This window comes from Akebia trifoliata, chromosome 7 (genome assembly GCF_017979445.1).
Source record: "Akebia trifoliata isolate Shusen 1 chromosome 7, ASM1797944v1, whole genome shotgun sequence".
NCBI lineage: Eukaryota > Viridiplantae > Streptophyta > Magnoliopsida > Ranunculales > Lardizabalaceae > Akebia > Akebia trifoliata.
This window is the reverse complement of record NC_141381.1, coordinates 8,786,707-8,804,079: the sequence shown is the minus strand read 5'-3', so window position 1 is coordinate 8,804,079 and position 17,373 is coordinate 8,786,707. Positions and strand designations below refer to the sequence as shown.

At 37.7% G+C, this 17,373-nt stretch overlaps 1 protein-coding gene across 3 annotated transcripts in view; it reads left to right on the top strand.

Annotated features, from left to right (window-relative positions):
* The window catches only part of LOC147398181 (serine/threonine-protein kinase 12-like), a 61,635-nt gene that overhangs the window by 31,008 nt on the left and 13,254 nt on the right, over positions 1–17,373 (top strand). For all 3 annotated transcript variants that reach the window (XM_086447330.1, XM_086447331.1, XM_086447332.1), the window contains one exon: positions 16,427–16,518. In XM_086447330.1, coding sequence (XP_086303456.1) covers positions 16,427–16,518 — 92 coding nt within the window. The remainder of the gene's footprint in view (positions 1–16,426; positions 16,519–17,373) is intronic.

Here is a 17,373-nt window from a genome sequence, read left to right as displayed (position 1 = left end):
TGGTAAAGGGAATGGTCTTACTTGTAGTCATTGTGGGAAGATTGGACATGAGAAATCTCGTTGTTTTCAGCTCTATCCCCATCTGTTGCGATCCTCTACCAACCGTTCGTGATACTACTATAAAGTTGTCATCAATTCCTTCTCTTGATACGTTTGCCTCCCTTAACACTATTGATTTACAACAACTTCAGACTGAAATTGCTGCTATTGTATGGGATCAGATCCATGCTCATACTCACTCATCCTCAACTGCACCATCAGTTACTATGCCCCCAGGTACATCTTCTGCATTCCATGTTACTCAGTCTGGCTCTGCTCCTCTGACTTGGGTAATTGATTCTGGTGCCTCTGATCATATGACCGGTGAGTCTAACCATTCTACTTCTTCTATTTTTCCTGTTACCCATAAAGATGTTCGCCTTGCTTATGGGTCACTTACTCCTATCCACAGTAAGAGTACCATCCCCTTATCTTCTATGTTTTCTCTTGACTCTATGCTTCACGTTCCTAATCTATCTCATAATCTTTTGTCTGTGAGTAGTATTACCAAATCTCTAAACTGCTCCGTAACCTTTTTTCCTACTCATTGTATTTTTTAGGACCTGACTTCGAGGAGGATTTTTGGCAAGGGGTATGAGAGAGATGGGCTATACTTGTTTGGATACTACGGCTCCGGCATCCGTGTTTCCACTCTCCGAGAATCATATTTTTTCTTCTCAGACTTTAGATTTATGGCATGCTCACTTAGGACATGCTAATTTTCAGCACTTATGTTCTTTATTTTCTATTTTAAAAACATCTTGTAGTAGACATAAGTTTCAGTACTCTATGTGTGAGCTGTCTAAACATACATGCACCTCTTGTATTCCTCGCATGCATCGATTTAATAAAATATTTGATTTAGTTCATTTTGATGTGTGGGGACCTTCCCCGGTTACTGCTTTTAATGGTCATAGATATTATGTTACATTTATTGATGACTATTCTCATTGTACTTGGGTTTATTTGATGCGTTCTCATTCTGAAGTGCTCCACATTTTTGTTAATTTTCTTAAAATGATTCAGACCTAATACAACATCACAATTATATCTCTTAGGTCTAATAACGATGGGGAATACATCTCTGGTGGGGTCCGATCCCACCTTTATGAGCATGGTATACTTCATCAGTTGACTTGTCCCTACACTCTTGAACAGAATGGGGTGGCAGAACACAAGAATCGTCACCTCATGAACACTATTCGTTGTCTTCTTCGAGGTATGCATGTTCCCAAGTTATATTGGAATATGGCAGTCCTCACTGCAGCCTTTCTCCTTAACCGCGTTCTGAGTCGTACCTTAGGGGGACAAGTGCCTCTTCATGTTCTTCGAACTGATAGCACTCTTTTCCCCATTACACCTAGAGTCTTTGGATGTACTTGTTTTGTTCAGGATAGGATTCCTCATCGCACTAAATTAGATAACAAAGCCATTCGTTGTGTTTTCTTATGCTACTCATCTATGTCAAAAGGTTATCGCTGTTATGATCATATTTCTCATCGTGTAATTCACTTTTTAGATGTTACATTTTTTGAAAATGTTCCTTTTTTTCGTACATCATCTTTGTAGGATCCTTCTTCTGTAGTGCTACCCTCTCCAGTTTTTTCTCCACCTTCATCTCCTTTGCAGGATTCATCTTTTTTGCCGCCTCTTCAGGTCTATTCTCGTCGCCCTTACCCCTCTCCAGACTTGCCAACCTCCTCCTTGGACTTAGGTGGACCTTCTTCTACTCTTACACCTATTCTTTCTATTTCTGACTCTCACTTACCTATTGCACTTCGCAAAGGTAAGCGAGGGTGTGTTACTGATCATTCTATTGCCCAGTTTGTTTCTTATTAGGGCCTTTCTTCTTCTTATCAAGCCTACACTACTGCTACTGATTCTATTCGAGTTCCCCGGTCTGTATCAGAGGCTTTACGTGATCCTAAGTGGACTGGAGCCATGACGGCTGAGATGGATGCTTTGCAGAAAAATCACACCTGGGAACTTGTTCCTCTTCCTTCTGGAGAACGGACTGTTGATTGTAAATGGGTTTTCACTGTCAAGTATCTCGCGGATGGTACTGTTAATCGATACAAGGCCCGCCTAGTTGCTAAGGGATTTACGCAGACTCCAAGAAAGGATTTTGGTGTTACATTTGCTCCTGTGGCTAAACTCTCTACAGTCCGTCTCCTCATATCTTTAGCTGCTTGTCATTCCTGGCCTCTTTACCAGTTGGATGTGAAGAATGCTTTTCTGAATGGGGATCTGACTGAGGTTATCTATATGGATCCCCCTCTCGGGTTTCGTCTTCAGGGAGAGTATTCTGGGAAAGTTTGTCGCCTCCTCAAATCCCTTTATGATCTGAAGCAATCTCCGCGAGCCTGGTTTTAACGTTTTTCTGAGGTCATTTTATCTATGGAGTTCTCTAGATGCCACTCAAATCATACCTATTTTGTTCGTCGAGGAGTGGATGGCCGTTATATTATTGTATTGGTCTATATGGATGATATTATAGTAACTAGAAATGATGAACAATGGATTGACAGGGTTAAGATGTTATTAGGTTGTGCGTTTGAGGTTAAGGATTTAGGTTCCCTCAAATACTTCTTGGGGATAGAAGTGGCTCACTCTCGTCATGGTATTTCGCTATCTCAGCGCAAATACACATTGGATCTCCTTCAGGACACTGGTATGCTTGGTTGTCGTCCTACCTCTTCCCCTATGGATTAAAATCATCGTCTTCATGCCGAAGCTGGTAATTTATTATCTGATCCTTCTTCTTATCAAAGACTTGTAGGCCGCCTGATTTATTTGAATAACACAAGACCAGATTTGACCTTTACGGTTAGTGTGGTCAGTCAGTTCATGCATGCCCCACGCACTTCTCATCTTGATGTAGTTTATCGTATTCTTCGTTACTTGAAGTCTCATCCTGGTCTTGGACTCTTCTACTCCTCCACTGCTCAACCACATTTGTCTTGTTTCACTGATGCCGATTACGCAGGTTCTCTAACTGAAAGGAGATCTACCTCTGGGTTCTGTACTTTCCATGGTAGTAACTTGATCTCATGGAAAAGTAAGAAACAAGGATTGGTTTCCCGTTCTTCTGTTGAAGCTGAGTATCGTGCTATGGCCCTTGACACTTGCGAGCTTACTTGGATTAGATCTTTACTTATGGAGTTAGGTTTTCCAGTCTCTAGCCGTTCTACTTTGTTTTGCGATAACAAGTCTGCTATCATGCTTGCTTCTGACTCAGTCCTTCATGAGAGAACCAAGCATATAGAGGTTGATGTTCATTTTCTTCGGGAGAAAGTTCGTTCTAGTACTCTACAGACAGTCTTTGTATCTTCTTCAGAACAACTTGCTGATATGCTTATGAAGCCTGTTGGTCCTTCTGTCACTAACTCTCATCTTATCAAGCTGGGCTTAGTTGATATATTTGCCCCAGCTTGAGGGGGAATATTGGAAATATTATAGTTTTTTGTAGTAGTTGCTTATGTTAATTTTTGTAAGGACATTTATGTCTATCCACTTTTTAGGTTACACAAATATATATATAGATCAAGCTCTCAGTTTTGAGACTTGAGAATTACTGTTCTATAATTCTTCTTATGTAACCCAAGAAAAGTACCGAAGACGAGAAAAAGTGGCACTTCTTCAGGTTGATATCAAGAGAGTTGGCTTTGAGAGCCTCAAAAATAGTCCGTACATGCAGAAGGTGCTCCGAATCATATTTGGAATAGATTAAGATATCATCAAAATAGACCGCAACAAATTTACTAATAAAAGGTTATAGTTGTGGTCCATAAGGTGCATTTGATAAACCAAACGGCATAATTGGCCATTCATACAAGCCATCTTTGGTCTTGAAAGTCGTTTTCCATTCATCTTCGGGTTAGATCTGTATTTGATGGTACCACTTTTCAAGTCGAATTTGAAGAAGATGGTTGACCCGTTAGCATGTTGAACATCTCATCAAGTCTTGGAATCGAAAAGCGATACCTTGTAGTAATTTTGTTCACCGCACGATTATCAATACACATTCTCCATGTACCATCCTTCTTAGGTACCAACAAGGCCGGAACAACGCATGGACTAAGTCTTGGTTGAATGAGACCCTTGGAAAGTAAGTCTTCCACTTTTCCTTCAATATGTCATGCTCTTTTGGACTCATCCTATAATGGGACAGATTTGGGAGACTTGCACCAGGCACCAAATCGATATGGTGTGGTATATTTCTCATGAGAGGCAATGAATCTAGCAAGTCGGAAGGAAGAACACAAGAAAATTATTCAAGGAGGGATTGGATTTGAGGAGGAACTTGAGGAGGAGGGTCCTGATTGGAAGTTTGCACTACCACCGTGAACAGTTGGTTTGTTTCCTTTAAGTCCTCATTGATGTTGGTAGAAAGAAAACATGTTCTCTTTTCCTTGACTAGGCGGGAAACCTTGGGCTTGGCATGGGAAGGATATAGGATCACTTTGACACCATTATGCATGAAAGAATAGGTGTTGGCTTTTCCCCAGTAGGTGACATCATTATCATGAAGCCAAGGCCTTCCCAAGAGGATGTGGCATGCTTTTATTGGGACGATGTCACAAATAACCTCATCTTTATGCTATCTAATGCTAAAAGAAAGGGAGTATTGTCTTGTCCCATTCTTCTTGCATTCATCGTCCACCCAACCTATAGAATAAGGTATAGGGTGTTGCGTAGTGGGTAGCTTGAGTGCATGGACCATGTGGCTTGAAAGTATATTTTCCGAACTTCCACTATCTATTATTAATTAACACAACTTGCCTTGCACCTTGCATATAGTTCGGAAAAGACTATGTCGAGTTGAAGGATCTACATGTTGTACCAACAATAAATTGCGAATAACACAAATTAGATGTTCACCTTTGTTCTCTTCATAAGCCTCATGCTGACAGTCATATCGTTATTAACATAAGGGTCATTTTCATCATTTTTATAATCAGCCTCAGCCACTAATATTTGCTTCTTCCAGCACACTTCGGAAGTATGGCCCATTTTCTCGTACTTAAAACACTTATCTTGCTTTGGGTGTGCATAGGGATTAGGTTGGTGGGGTGTAGGAGGTGGAGGTGTAGCTTGAGAGGTGGAAGCATGGTTATTGTTGTCATAAAGGGGCTGATTGTGGGATGGATAAGGTTGATGAGATGGGGAGGCATATCGTGGATAGTTAGACCTCCGATTGTTGGTATAAAAAGGGCGAGAAGAAGTACGAGAATCAAGCATAAAAAATTCTACCTGAAGGGCATTGTTTATGGCTGCGTGCAAGCTTGTGTTTTGATACGTGGTCAATTTTTCTTGAATTCTTCTATTCAACCCATTGATGAAATGCCCAATAGTTTGGTTTTCATTCTCTTGAAATTCATTCCTTGAGAGAAAACGAGAGAAGTCATCAACATATTCTTGTACACTTTGGGACCCTTGCCTACAATTTTGTAGGTTGATGAACAAAGTTTGGATGGAATCCGATGGTAAGTATTGTTGTTTAAGAATTGCTTCATGGCTAGCCATGATTGCACTTGTTGAAAGCCTTAACGTTGTCAATCTCGTTGGAGATGGTCCCACCAAGAGGAGGCTGTCCTAGTTAGCTTAAAAGTCACAAGTTTGACCTTCTTATCTTCCGAAATTTCCATGTAATTGAATAATCGTTCAACATTGAAAATCCAATCAAGGAAGTCCTCACTATGCAAGAACCCATTGAAGGTAGGAATATCCGCCTTAAGCCTATAGTCAAAAGACCGCTCTTGTTGCCTATTGTTGTGAGGATGTGGGGGTGCGTTATGCATGAACACGTGTTCAACCTCCTCAAAATTATGGAAGGGCTGATTTGTGGGTGGGGGAAAATAGCCCCATCTTGCATTGGCTTTGCAATATGGGTGGGTGGGTGAGTATGTCGAGGGTTAGGGAGAAGTCTATCATGGTCAAAATATGGATGTTTAGTTGGGGGAGGGGTAGTATAGGATTCAATTCATCTATGTAATTCTTATATGGGGTTCTTATGGTCCTTAAAGGGTCATTGGAGTTATTTGATGGGTTTTGAAGGGTATTTAGAGGATTAGGATTAGGAGAAACATTTTGTGAGAACGGATATATGGCTGTTGGAGGGTGAGGGATTTTATTTTGAGGGTATGGGAGTGATGCAGTATGGTTAGAAGATTGAGGGAAAGTGGTCTGAGGTGTGAGGAGCGGTACCTTTAGAAGAGTTTCTAAAGGTAAAACCAAAATTATGGGTAAGGTTATGGTTTTGAGGGAATTCGGTCTCTTTAGAAGAGTTTCTAGGGGCTTAATTATGAGGGCAATTGAGGGCGGGATGGTCGGAATCCTCTAGGTTTTCATCTCCAAAAGATTTCTTACCTTTCTTCTTCTCAATGGTGTTGAAAACCAGGCCTTGAACAAGGGACTTCAACATAGCCATAATTTTGTTGGTGATACTTTCTTCAAACTTCTCCAATTTGACTTCCAATTGAGCTTCTAGATAAGATTCTGTGATAAAATCACCTTCACCAACGATCTTTTGTGGATTGTAGTAAGAGCTCTGATACCACTTGACGTAGCGTAAGCGTGTGAATCGATAGATCTGATAGGTTGTGTTCAATGGAGCACTCGAAATCAATTTGAATCAATATATTCAATTGATAAATAAGCAATAGTTTGATTGAAAATCAAATATAAAACTATAAAGTAATTAAGAGAGAAAAGATAATTGAATTGATTATTATTTCTTGTTAATTTTCGGATTTGGATCTCCTTATATAGATAATTCCATCATAACAACTTTGAATGCTACTAAAATACCAAAAATTAACATTCCTAACCTATCTATAACATAATACTAACTTTATAATCCTATTAGAACTCAAATTAGACATTTCTAATCACTTCTAATTATAGCCTAAATAATAAAAACGAATTTAACTATGAAATAGAAATCCTACTAAAACTTTAACTAAGATTGTAGATATCCTACATCATCGGCATAGATTAAATGAGTTATCAGACGATCTTTGCATCTAGCCATAGGTTCAAGCTCTCCTTGGGCAAACAGACTTTGAAACTTCCTTGATAGCATCTCCATGATAATGACAAATAAGGGGAGAGGGGATATCCTTGTCTGAGCCCTTTCTTTCCTGTAAAATAGCCATTAAGACTATCATTAATGACAATAGAGTACATAGGAGAAGAGATACAACCCCACACCTAGACAATGAACTTCTCAGGGAAATTTAAGGCCTTAGGAATGGATGATGGCTCCACGGTTGATAGAGTCGTAGGCCTTTTGGAGATCAACCTTAGCTATGCATTTTGGGGACCCTATATTCCTATGGAAATTTCTCACCAACTCATGGGACAACATGGCATTATCGGCTATGTTCCTTCCTTCAACAAACGCAGACTGACAAGTGCTCACAATTTCATTTAAAACTAATCCCAGCCTGTTTGCAATGATCTCTGAGATAGCTTTGTGGAAGACATAGCAGCAGGCAATTGGCCTAAAATCACCCACTTTATATTCAACCTTTCAGATTTAGGGACCAAGGCTATAGCTGTAGCATTCATCTCCTTGACAATTTTGCCTCTCTCGAAGTAATATCTGATGGCTTCACAAATATCTTGCCCGATGATATCCCAAGTGGCTTGATAGAACTTGGCAATGAACCCATCTGGCCTAGGACTTTTGTCTCCATTGATTGAGAAAAACGCTTCTTTGATTTCATTGACACCGACATCCCTGCTCAATGCATGATAAGAGCTCTAATCGACTACATTCCCAACAAAATCAAGATTTGCAGATTACATAAGCCTAGGGCTGGCAATGATTCAAAATATACCCGATATCCGAACCGATCCGATCCGAAAAACATGAAAAATCGGATTTTTGGATGTGCCCCAATCCGATCCAAACATATTTCAATAATTTTTTTTTTTTATATTCTTAATTTCATATAAATACATATAGATAAAAAGTTTGTCTTTTTGATTTCCCTCTATATTTGTAGTAGGAAAGTAGATTTTTTAAAATTTTATATGATTTTATATATTTTTAATCTTTTGAACATCGATAATTTGAAAATAAGGTATGTGTTCGGATTGGATCGATTTTGGATTAAGGATGAAATGAAACGGATCTGATTTGGTTCACATATTCATTAGTCCATTTGGATTGGGTGCATCTTTAAAAAAATTCGGATCGGTATTGGAGTGGCACTGATTCGGTACCAAACCGATCCGTTGCCAGCCCTACATAAGCCTAGAGGTTCCATAAAGGTTCTTGTAAACGCTTACAATTTCCCGGATAACCTGGGCAGCAGCTTCAATCCACTCACTGTCTTCGTTTTGAATGGAATTAATTCTATTTCTGGCTCTTCTGGCATTTAGGAATTATGGAAGAAGGCTGTGTTACTGTCACCAAGCTTCAGGCAATCATCACGAGATTTTTGTCTAGTAGAGCTTTCTATTCTTCTGCCCACCGAACTATATTTGCTCGAGATTCTGCATTCCTCAGTGGCAAGAGTAAGGTTGAGGGGTTGTTCTTGAATAGCCTTCTGGACTCTCTCAAGATCAGCTTCCATTTGGTGAAGAATCTTTTCATCCTCCCCAAACTGATCCTTACTCCAGGCTTTGAGAACTGCTTTGAGATTCTTCTGCTTCAACACAACCTTGAACAGAGGATTCCCTCTAGTTTGTTGATCCCAGATAGATCTGACTAAAGGGAGAAAGCCTTCCTGCTCTGACCAGTGGATGTAGAACTTGAAAGGCTTGAAGCTAGACTGGTCCTCAGGTCTTAGGTTGATGAGCATAGGACTGTGGTTTGACAGACCACTCGTCGGGAAATGAGCCTGAGGTATTGAACTTGTTAACCTACTGAATATTGCATAGCACTCGATCAAGCTTCAACATGATCCTACTCCCATCTTGTTTGTTGCTCCAAGTCAAATGGCAACCATTAGCCTTGAGATCCATAAGACTAGTTTTCCTGAGACACTCCTCCAGATCATCCACATCAGCTCTAGTGACTCTCTTCCCTCCAATTTTCTCACCCACTAAGAGAATGGTATTAAAGACTCCTGCCACCAGCCATGGAAGCAGATTGTTATTGGCAATGCCTTCAAGCCTCTTCTGTTCTTGTCTGTCATTAGAGCCATACTCCACACTGAGTTGTTGAGCACTCCTACAGTAGTGATCATCAAGCCAGATTCTTCCCCTTAAGGAATGACCATAGTTTCTTCAACTTTCCATCCAGGACCCAATCTGTAAGCAATTTTACTTTTATTCATTTGTCTAGTTTTAGTCTTGATGAACCCCATAATCGTAGCTTGATGCTTCGACAAAAACTTGTTCACCTCCCTTTGTTTTAGAGGGCGTTTGGCCCTCTTACAATCCATGCAGCAAGAATATTATATTTGAGGTTTCGGGTTGTCCACGTCCCTCCATTCTCCTAGCTTCCAGCAAGTCCTCCCTTGGCTCCTTGTTAGGACCATGCATAGCTTTTAAAGCTTCTTTCACATCCTGCAATTTAGGAAACATTCCTTCCTTAGACGGAGAGACCCTTCTCTGGCTTTTAGAGCTGGTTTTTCATGTCTCCAGGTCAGTAGTGTGGTCTTCCTCTGACTCTTCTCTATCCTCTAGAGACTGAAATTTTTTCGCAATAGCCTTTGTGATGTTATGATTGTTCCCTCCCCTCCTCTCAGGGGATTTAGACTTGTTTTTCTCAGTTAGCTGCCTTGGAACAGGGAGAACTTCCAGTTCAGTGTTTCTTTTGCTAGATTCTCCTTTCCTTACTGTAGGCATTTCCATGTTCTTGATGCTCCCATTCCATCCCTTTAGTATGTTTACCTTCGACTAGTTGATCCTTCCTAGGCTCAAAGTTTCTTGCATCACTTTTACCCTTTTGCTTGTGCTTCACAGCTAGCCAACCTACCTTCTTTGATTGAAGTCTGTCTTGCATACCAGTTTCTTCTATGTTGGATCTGTTTCCTTTATTTTCCTCATTATTGGGCACAGGTTCACAATTGCCTTCAGGGTGGCCAAAGGTACTGCATTCAGAACATCTTGGGGGAATCCAATCATACTCCATAAAGACCTTAGCCAAGGCACCATCTTTGACCTCCAAAATCAACTTGTTTGACAGTTCACTGGACTCATTCTCCTCTATGCAAACTTTGGCATAGGACATCCTCAGCCGACCTTCAGTGGCGCTATCCATAAACAAAGGCTTGCCTAGGGAGCTTGTTATGTAACCAAGATTCTCAGGGTTCCTGAACTGAAACGGGAGGTCGTGGAGTTTGATCCAGACGGGTATGGAAACTGTTTCTAACTTCTGTAGTTCAATTGTTGGGGTCCATTCCTTTAACACAAAAAGCCTTCCAGCCACAAACCAAGGCCCTTCCTTAAGCACTCTAGTCCTGTCTTCTTCATCACCGAATCTGAAAAAGAAGAGCTTATTCCCTTTAGTATGTATCTCTAGACTTCCTCTAGGCTTCCAAAGCCTCTCCACAGAATTCTTGACAATAGCATATGAAAGTTTGTGTCCTAGGCAGTGCCCCACCAGAGTGCCCTCCCATTCTTCCTCCCCCTTCTTTAGGAATTCTCTTGGGCATGAGATCACCCTTTTGCCGCCTTCCAGGACTTGAAGACTGAAAGTGAGCTTCCCTATTCCTCTTGCAGAAGCTCTAGCGCCTGAACCCAGAATGGCTGCCCAAGAGCCAGTTTTGTTTTTACTCCTAGTCAATTTTGTTGTACTTCTGCTAGTGCGTCTATCTCTGATGTCTCCAAGGTGACCTATTTGAGGATAGAGCTCCTACTGACCTTCTGCCAAAGTTTCCATATTTCTGATTACGTAGAATGTGGCCCTTTGCTGTCTATTCACCCCTTCGGCTGAAGTTGGTCTACTGGGATGACTTCCTTCTGTTGACTCCTCTTCCAGGAGAGGTTCTTATAGCCTTCTCCATCTTGATTCTTGTCAGTTTTCTCAAGGTTATTCTCTTCCCCAGTATTAGTTACATCTTTATTCACTTTCTTGCTTAGTTCTGAGCTCACGGGTAGATTCTCTATGTTGGGCATTTCGTCAAACGCCTTCTGAAGTAGGCCACTAACCGTATTCCTAAAGAAAATGTGGGAAAGAGATTCCTCTTCTCCAGGACCACCTAAAAAGTAGGGAGAGCCCCTAAGCTTAGACATGTTAAAGCCTAGAACGGGGGAAAGAGGGCTTCTTCCACCTCGGTAACTTCTCCCGAGGCTCACTCTAGTACCTCTACCTCAAGCTTCCTCAAATCTTCCTCTGCATGGACTCAGGTTGATCCCTTCGAAGTCAGTCCATAACTCCCCATCGTCGCCTTCACAAGAGCCCATTCGTCCTAGCAGTTCTATGTCTTCGACATCGTTGGCCCATGAGAGCTTTGGTGTGATTCCAAGGTAAAATCAATCTCTATCTTCTTCTTTGTATGATTATCACCCTCATCTTTTTCACCTTCTCCATCTTTATTTATTTATATTTTAATAGCCTTTTTGCTGCCACTACCCCGGCCAAACCTTGCTGCTCTTCCAACATCCAACCACGATTCTCTAATACTTCCCTAGGCTACCCTAAACCTTGGTCGAGCTACCCCAGCTTCCCTAAAACCTGGTGAAACCCACCATAAACCCCAGTCGAACCTTATTTGATCTCCCACATCCCAGTCGAACATGCCTAATGATGCAGGACTATGCAAACTTAACCTAAGATGACGATTTTGAGATCAAAAGTAATTACCAAGAACAATAAAATCCATGAAAGAAACTAAATCTAGTAGAGATTTTTAAAGAAAATCTAATAAGTAATTACAATGTGATTCCTAGGCTAACTTACAATTCTACAAGGCCATTGGGTCATTCTCAAATAATAAAGTAAGGGATCCTAAGGAAGCTAAGACTTCCAAAGTAACTTAGGGTCTTAATTCAATATCAATTAAACTTTTCTTGATTCCAATCAAGGATTTGAAGGTTTTATTAGCTCTTGTGAAAGGTTCAACATTGCCAATTGGGTATGTGAAAAAAAAAGTTTTGCAATAGGTATAAACTATAAGCATTCCAAACAAATCCAGCAGTGACACTTCCAACAAAAGGGATGTAATAGGCTCTAGGTGAAGGGCTTAGGGGATGTAGGGTTGGTTTTGTTAGTAGGATAGACAACAAACTTACCATAAATTGTTGTACATTTATTTAGGAAACAAATCTGTCAAACCTACCTTAAAATGTTGTATAGTTATTTAGGAAACAGATCTGTAAATATCTTTCTTGAATTCGGGGTCCATGCTTAATATTTGGAGATGCTGTAATTAGGGAAAATGACTTCTATATAAGAAAAAGACCACTCAATTGAGAGTCATTGAGCAAATCTGATATGGTATCAGAGCCACTCTCTGAATCAACCTTGTCTTTGGTCTAATTTTCATGGTTTTAGGCTCTGGTTTTCTGGTTTCTTGGGTGCTGGTTATGATTTGCAGTTTCCTTTTTTTTTGGTGAATTTCGAGAGATTCTAGCTATGGCTAACAACTCCAACTCAGAAGTCTTTCAAACTCGGTTTACAGGAAAGAATTATGCTACCTAGCAGTTTTAGTTTCAACTTTTTGTCATGGGAAAGGAGTTGTGGAGTCCTGTTGATGGGAGTGATCCAGCACCTACCGATCCTACAAAGTTGGTTCCAATGGAAGGTGAAAGATACTCGCGTGATGACTTGGATTCTTGGGTCTGTTGATCCACTGCTTATACTCAATTTAAGGCCTCACAAGACGGCTAAATTGATGTGGGAGTACTTGAAAAAGGTCTATCATCAAGATCATTAGTGATTTCAGTTGGAAACTGATCTTGATGTCTATTCCCGAGGTACACTCTCTGTTTAGGAATATTTCTGTGGTTTTCAGAATCTTTGGGTTGAGTTTTCAGACATAAGTAAAAAAGAAGAAGAAGAAATAAGAGTAGATGAGAAACAAATAGTTACCTTGCTCCAAAGCTTCTTGGCATCACACCAACCATTCCAATCACTCGAGAATTCTCAAAAGAGAGCTGTAAATTTTTTATAGCTTTTAATTCAAATCCCTTGACAAGTACATATATTGAGAAAGGGAGAGGAGATTTTTCTCTCTAGCAACATTACATGTACAGCCTTTCTAATGGGCAACATTCCTAAAACGGGTACAAAAATTAAAAGCACAGACAATTATCATTGGTCGTTTGTGATAATGGACTACTAAAAGGTAAAACAAAAAAACTTTAGCTGTCACGCCCCAAAAACTCAACCCGAATCTCCATGATTCCTAAATTGAAACTAGAGGCATGATATATAACTCATATCATGATAATCAATATATAGATGTAAACAACAAATAAATAATTATATGTCATACATGATCATGGCCCAACAAAACAGATATGTATCCTCAAACATCAGCACATTTGACACATACATAAAACACTAACGACATATTACTGTGTTCGTAGTTACATAAGAAGACAACAAAAGAAGACTTAAACCTAACTCTAATTTAAGACTCATCAGTAGTACCCATGCTCCTCTCTTGGAAGCTTGGATTGATCATCTATATAGCCATGGTACTGAACCTCTTCGAAACGATCACCTAAACCAGTAATAGAATTTTACAATTCTATTACCCAGTAATAGAATTTTACAATTCTAAATAACAACACTCTACATGCAGTTTAAACATTCTAGGAATTCGTAAATCATGCATGTTTGATATTCAGTGCATAATTGAAATTAATTGAATACCGATATCATATATCTTAGTAGGAAATTGAAACACAATTAAAAATCTGAAAAACAACTGTTCATGATATAACATAAAATAATAGAGTACTATAATAAAGAGTTGAGGGTCACGACTGATGTGAACATCTCAGTCAAAATACGATTATTCCAATACTTCACCAGTGTGGAACCCCACCATTAGTTCCTAATTCTATGGCCAGCCTTTGTCACAATTTGCGTAATTATTTTTCCGGTTCAAGTTGACCGTTGAACAAGGCCTTAAGAAACGGATCAAATCAAGTAAATCATTTTTTCTTGACTACTCTAGACTATTAATGATTATTAATTAATCATCTTCATCTATGCTAATTTGGCATGCATGTGATCTTCGATAATCTTTATCAATTATACAACTATCTACATCTTATTCTCTATTAAAGATAGAAAGGAAATTCCCGAATTCCTATTGTGATGTTGTATTCTTATGCATCCCGTAATACATAAGAACTCAAATAATGCAACTATTATCCTAGAATAACATATCGTTCCAGAAATATCACAACACATTATTCTTTATAGGTTTTCACGCTCTTTAATAAATCACTAAAATACTACATATAGGTGTTTGTTTATTTTCAAAATGTATTGAAAGTAAAACATACACGTGTCTTAAATAACCAGTCTACTCTTAAATGTACAGCCTCATCTCTCTTTTCTTTTCTTTTTCTTTCGTGTCTTATACGACCATTAGTCGAAGCATCTCTCTCATTCGTAACTTATACAGCCTATAACTGAAACATTTCCAATCTTCCCTCTCTTTTGTGTCTTATACGGTATACACCGAAGCATCTCACAAACTGGGTATTTGAAAAGCACGACAATCAATTAAAAACTCTTTCTCATATTTTATTTTACATAAAATACTTTTCTTACTTAACTTTTTAATTTGAAATTACAACATATAAAAATCAGCAAGTTAAAATTTGTAAATAAAATTCTATACATGTATTTGAAATATTAGAATATATGTAATATGTATAAAATAAAAACAAAACAACAAGTTTATAAAGAAATGAAAACACAATTTATACATATATTTGAAATATTAGAATATATGTAAAATATATAAAATAAAAACAAAATAACAAGTTTATAAGGAAATGAAAACACATTCTATACATGTATTTGAAATATTAGAATGTGTAAAATATATAAAAATAAAAACAAAACAACAAGTTTATAAAGAAATGAAAACACATTTTACACATGTATTTGAAATATTAGAATGTGTAAAATATATAAAATAAAAACAAAACAGTAAGTTTATAAAGAAATGAAAACACACTTTATACATATATTTGAAAAATTAGAATGTGTAAAATATAAAAATAAAAACAAAACAACAAGTTTATAAAGAAATGAAAACACATTTTACACATGTATTTGAAATATTAGAATGTGTAAAATATATAAAATAAAAACAAAACAGTAAGTTTATAAAGAAATGAAAACACACTTTATACATATATTTGAAAAATTAGAATGTGTAAAATATATAAAAAATAGAAACAAAACAACAAGTTTATAAAGAAATGAAAACACACTTTATACATGTATTTAGAATTATTAGAATATATGTAAAATATATAAAATAAAAACAAAAAAGTAAGTTTATAAAGAAATGAAAACACATTCTATACATATACTTAGAATTATTAGAATATATATAAAATATATAAAATAAAAATAAAACAGCAAGCTAAAATAAATAAATATTAAAAGAACAAGCCTAAGCTATTATAAGAAGGTAAGGGCCTATTTTTTCCTTCTTGTTTCTCTTTCTTTTCTCTTCCTTCTTTCTCTTCTTTCTTTTTTCTTCATTTTTTCTTTTCTCTTCCTTTTCCTTATTTCAATGTGTAGAATATTAAAGAAAAATCCGCTAAAACACAACTTTAGATATTGACAAAATATCTAGATATTACTAAAAATTCTAGTTCTTTTAGAATTTTCTAAAAAATTGGGCTTTGGTCAGTTTGACCTAGTCAAAATTAGTTGACCAAAGCTTGACCAAGTCAACTTGACTTGAGTCAACGATGGTTGACTCGGTCAACCTTAGTTGACTTAGTTTTTTTTTTTTGACATTACATCAACACATTTATAACTTTGATTTTCCATAAATTCAAAGAACAGGAAAAAGAGCTCGGGATGTACTTTTCTCAGTTTGGATTTCCAGAATTAGCTTTGGTAATCTTAATGCAATGTTTCTCTGATATCAAAATCAGAAGGTAAATAAAATAAAAGAGACTGATAGATTTTGAGTGAATTTTTTCGAGATAATCTTGGAATTAGAGCAATTTAGGTTGATCCATACTTTTATGCATTAATTTTCAGTATTGAACTCTGTCGTATAATTTCTCTATAATTTACATCAAGCTAACTGTGAATAAATCAGTTTGATCATCCCCCACATTGAACGATTGAGGTCATGTAATTCTTATGACTAATTATGTGGATTTGAATGATTTTTGTACTTATGTATTAATGCTTGCAGCAGTCATACCTGGCATTATTTGTTGCATACATCTTAATTTTAACTAATCCCTTTCATTTTTTTTTCTTTTAATATAGAAACCTTTTGCAAGATGAAGGTGGGCACTTGAAGATTGGTGAATATTGGGTCCAAATGTGGTATGAGCGAATACATCCTAGTCAGGAAAGTTGTAAGTTGACCTGTCAACGTACTAGAATTAATTTTGGATGAACATATGAGTTGAAATTAAGAGAACAATAAAAAGTGATTAATTACTAAGCCCTAATTAGGCTTTAAGGTGATTATATAGACTAAAAAGGACAAAAGACATATAAAACTATTAAAATAAGAGTTATTCAATACTCCCCTTCAAGTTGATGCGTGGATGTCGGCAACACCCAACTTGGACAAGACACTTTTAAAGGCAGCTTTGCTAACACCTTTAGTAAGAATATCAGCAAATTGCTGAGATGTAAAAACAAAGGGAGTACAAATCTGTCTAGAAACAATCTTTTCTATAATGAAATGTTAATCAACTTCAATATGCTTCGTTCTATCATGCTGAACTGGATTTGCTGTTATGTTAATAGCTGATTTATTATCACAATATAGTAAAAAAAAAGCTATTACTGGAAGATACAAATCAACTAGTAAGATCTTGAAGCCACAACAACTCACACACTCCAAGTGCCATAGCTCTGTACTCTAACTCAATACTGGACCGAGAAACCACATCTTGCTTCATACTGCACCAAGTTATTAAGTTGCCACCAACTTTAGTACAGTACACAAAAGTGGACCATCTATCAGTCACTGAACTAGCATAATTTGCATCTGTCCATGCCTCACCACGAAGATGACCATGATTACTGAACAAAATATCTCGACCAGGATATCCCTTAAGATATCTAAAAATACGATAGACAGCAGCAGTAAGATGAAGAGTGCAAGGAGAGTACATAAATTGACTCACAACACTAACAGCATAGGTAATGTTAGGACGAGTTATAAACAAATAGATCAATTTTCCCACAAAACGCTGATA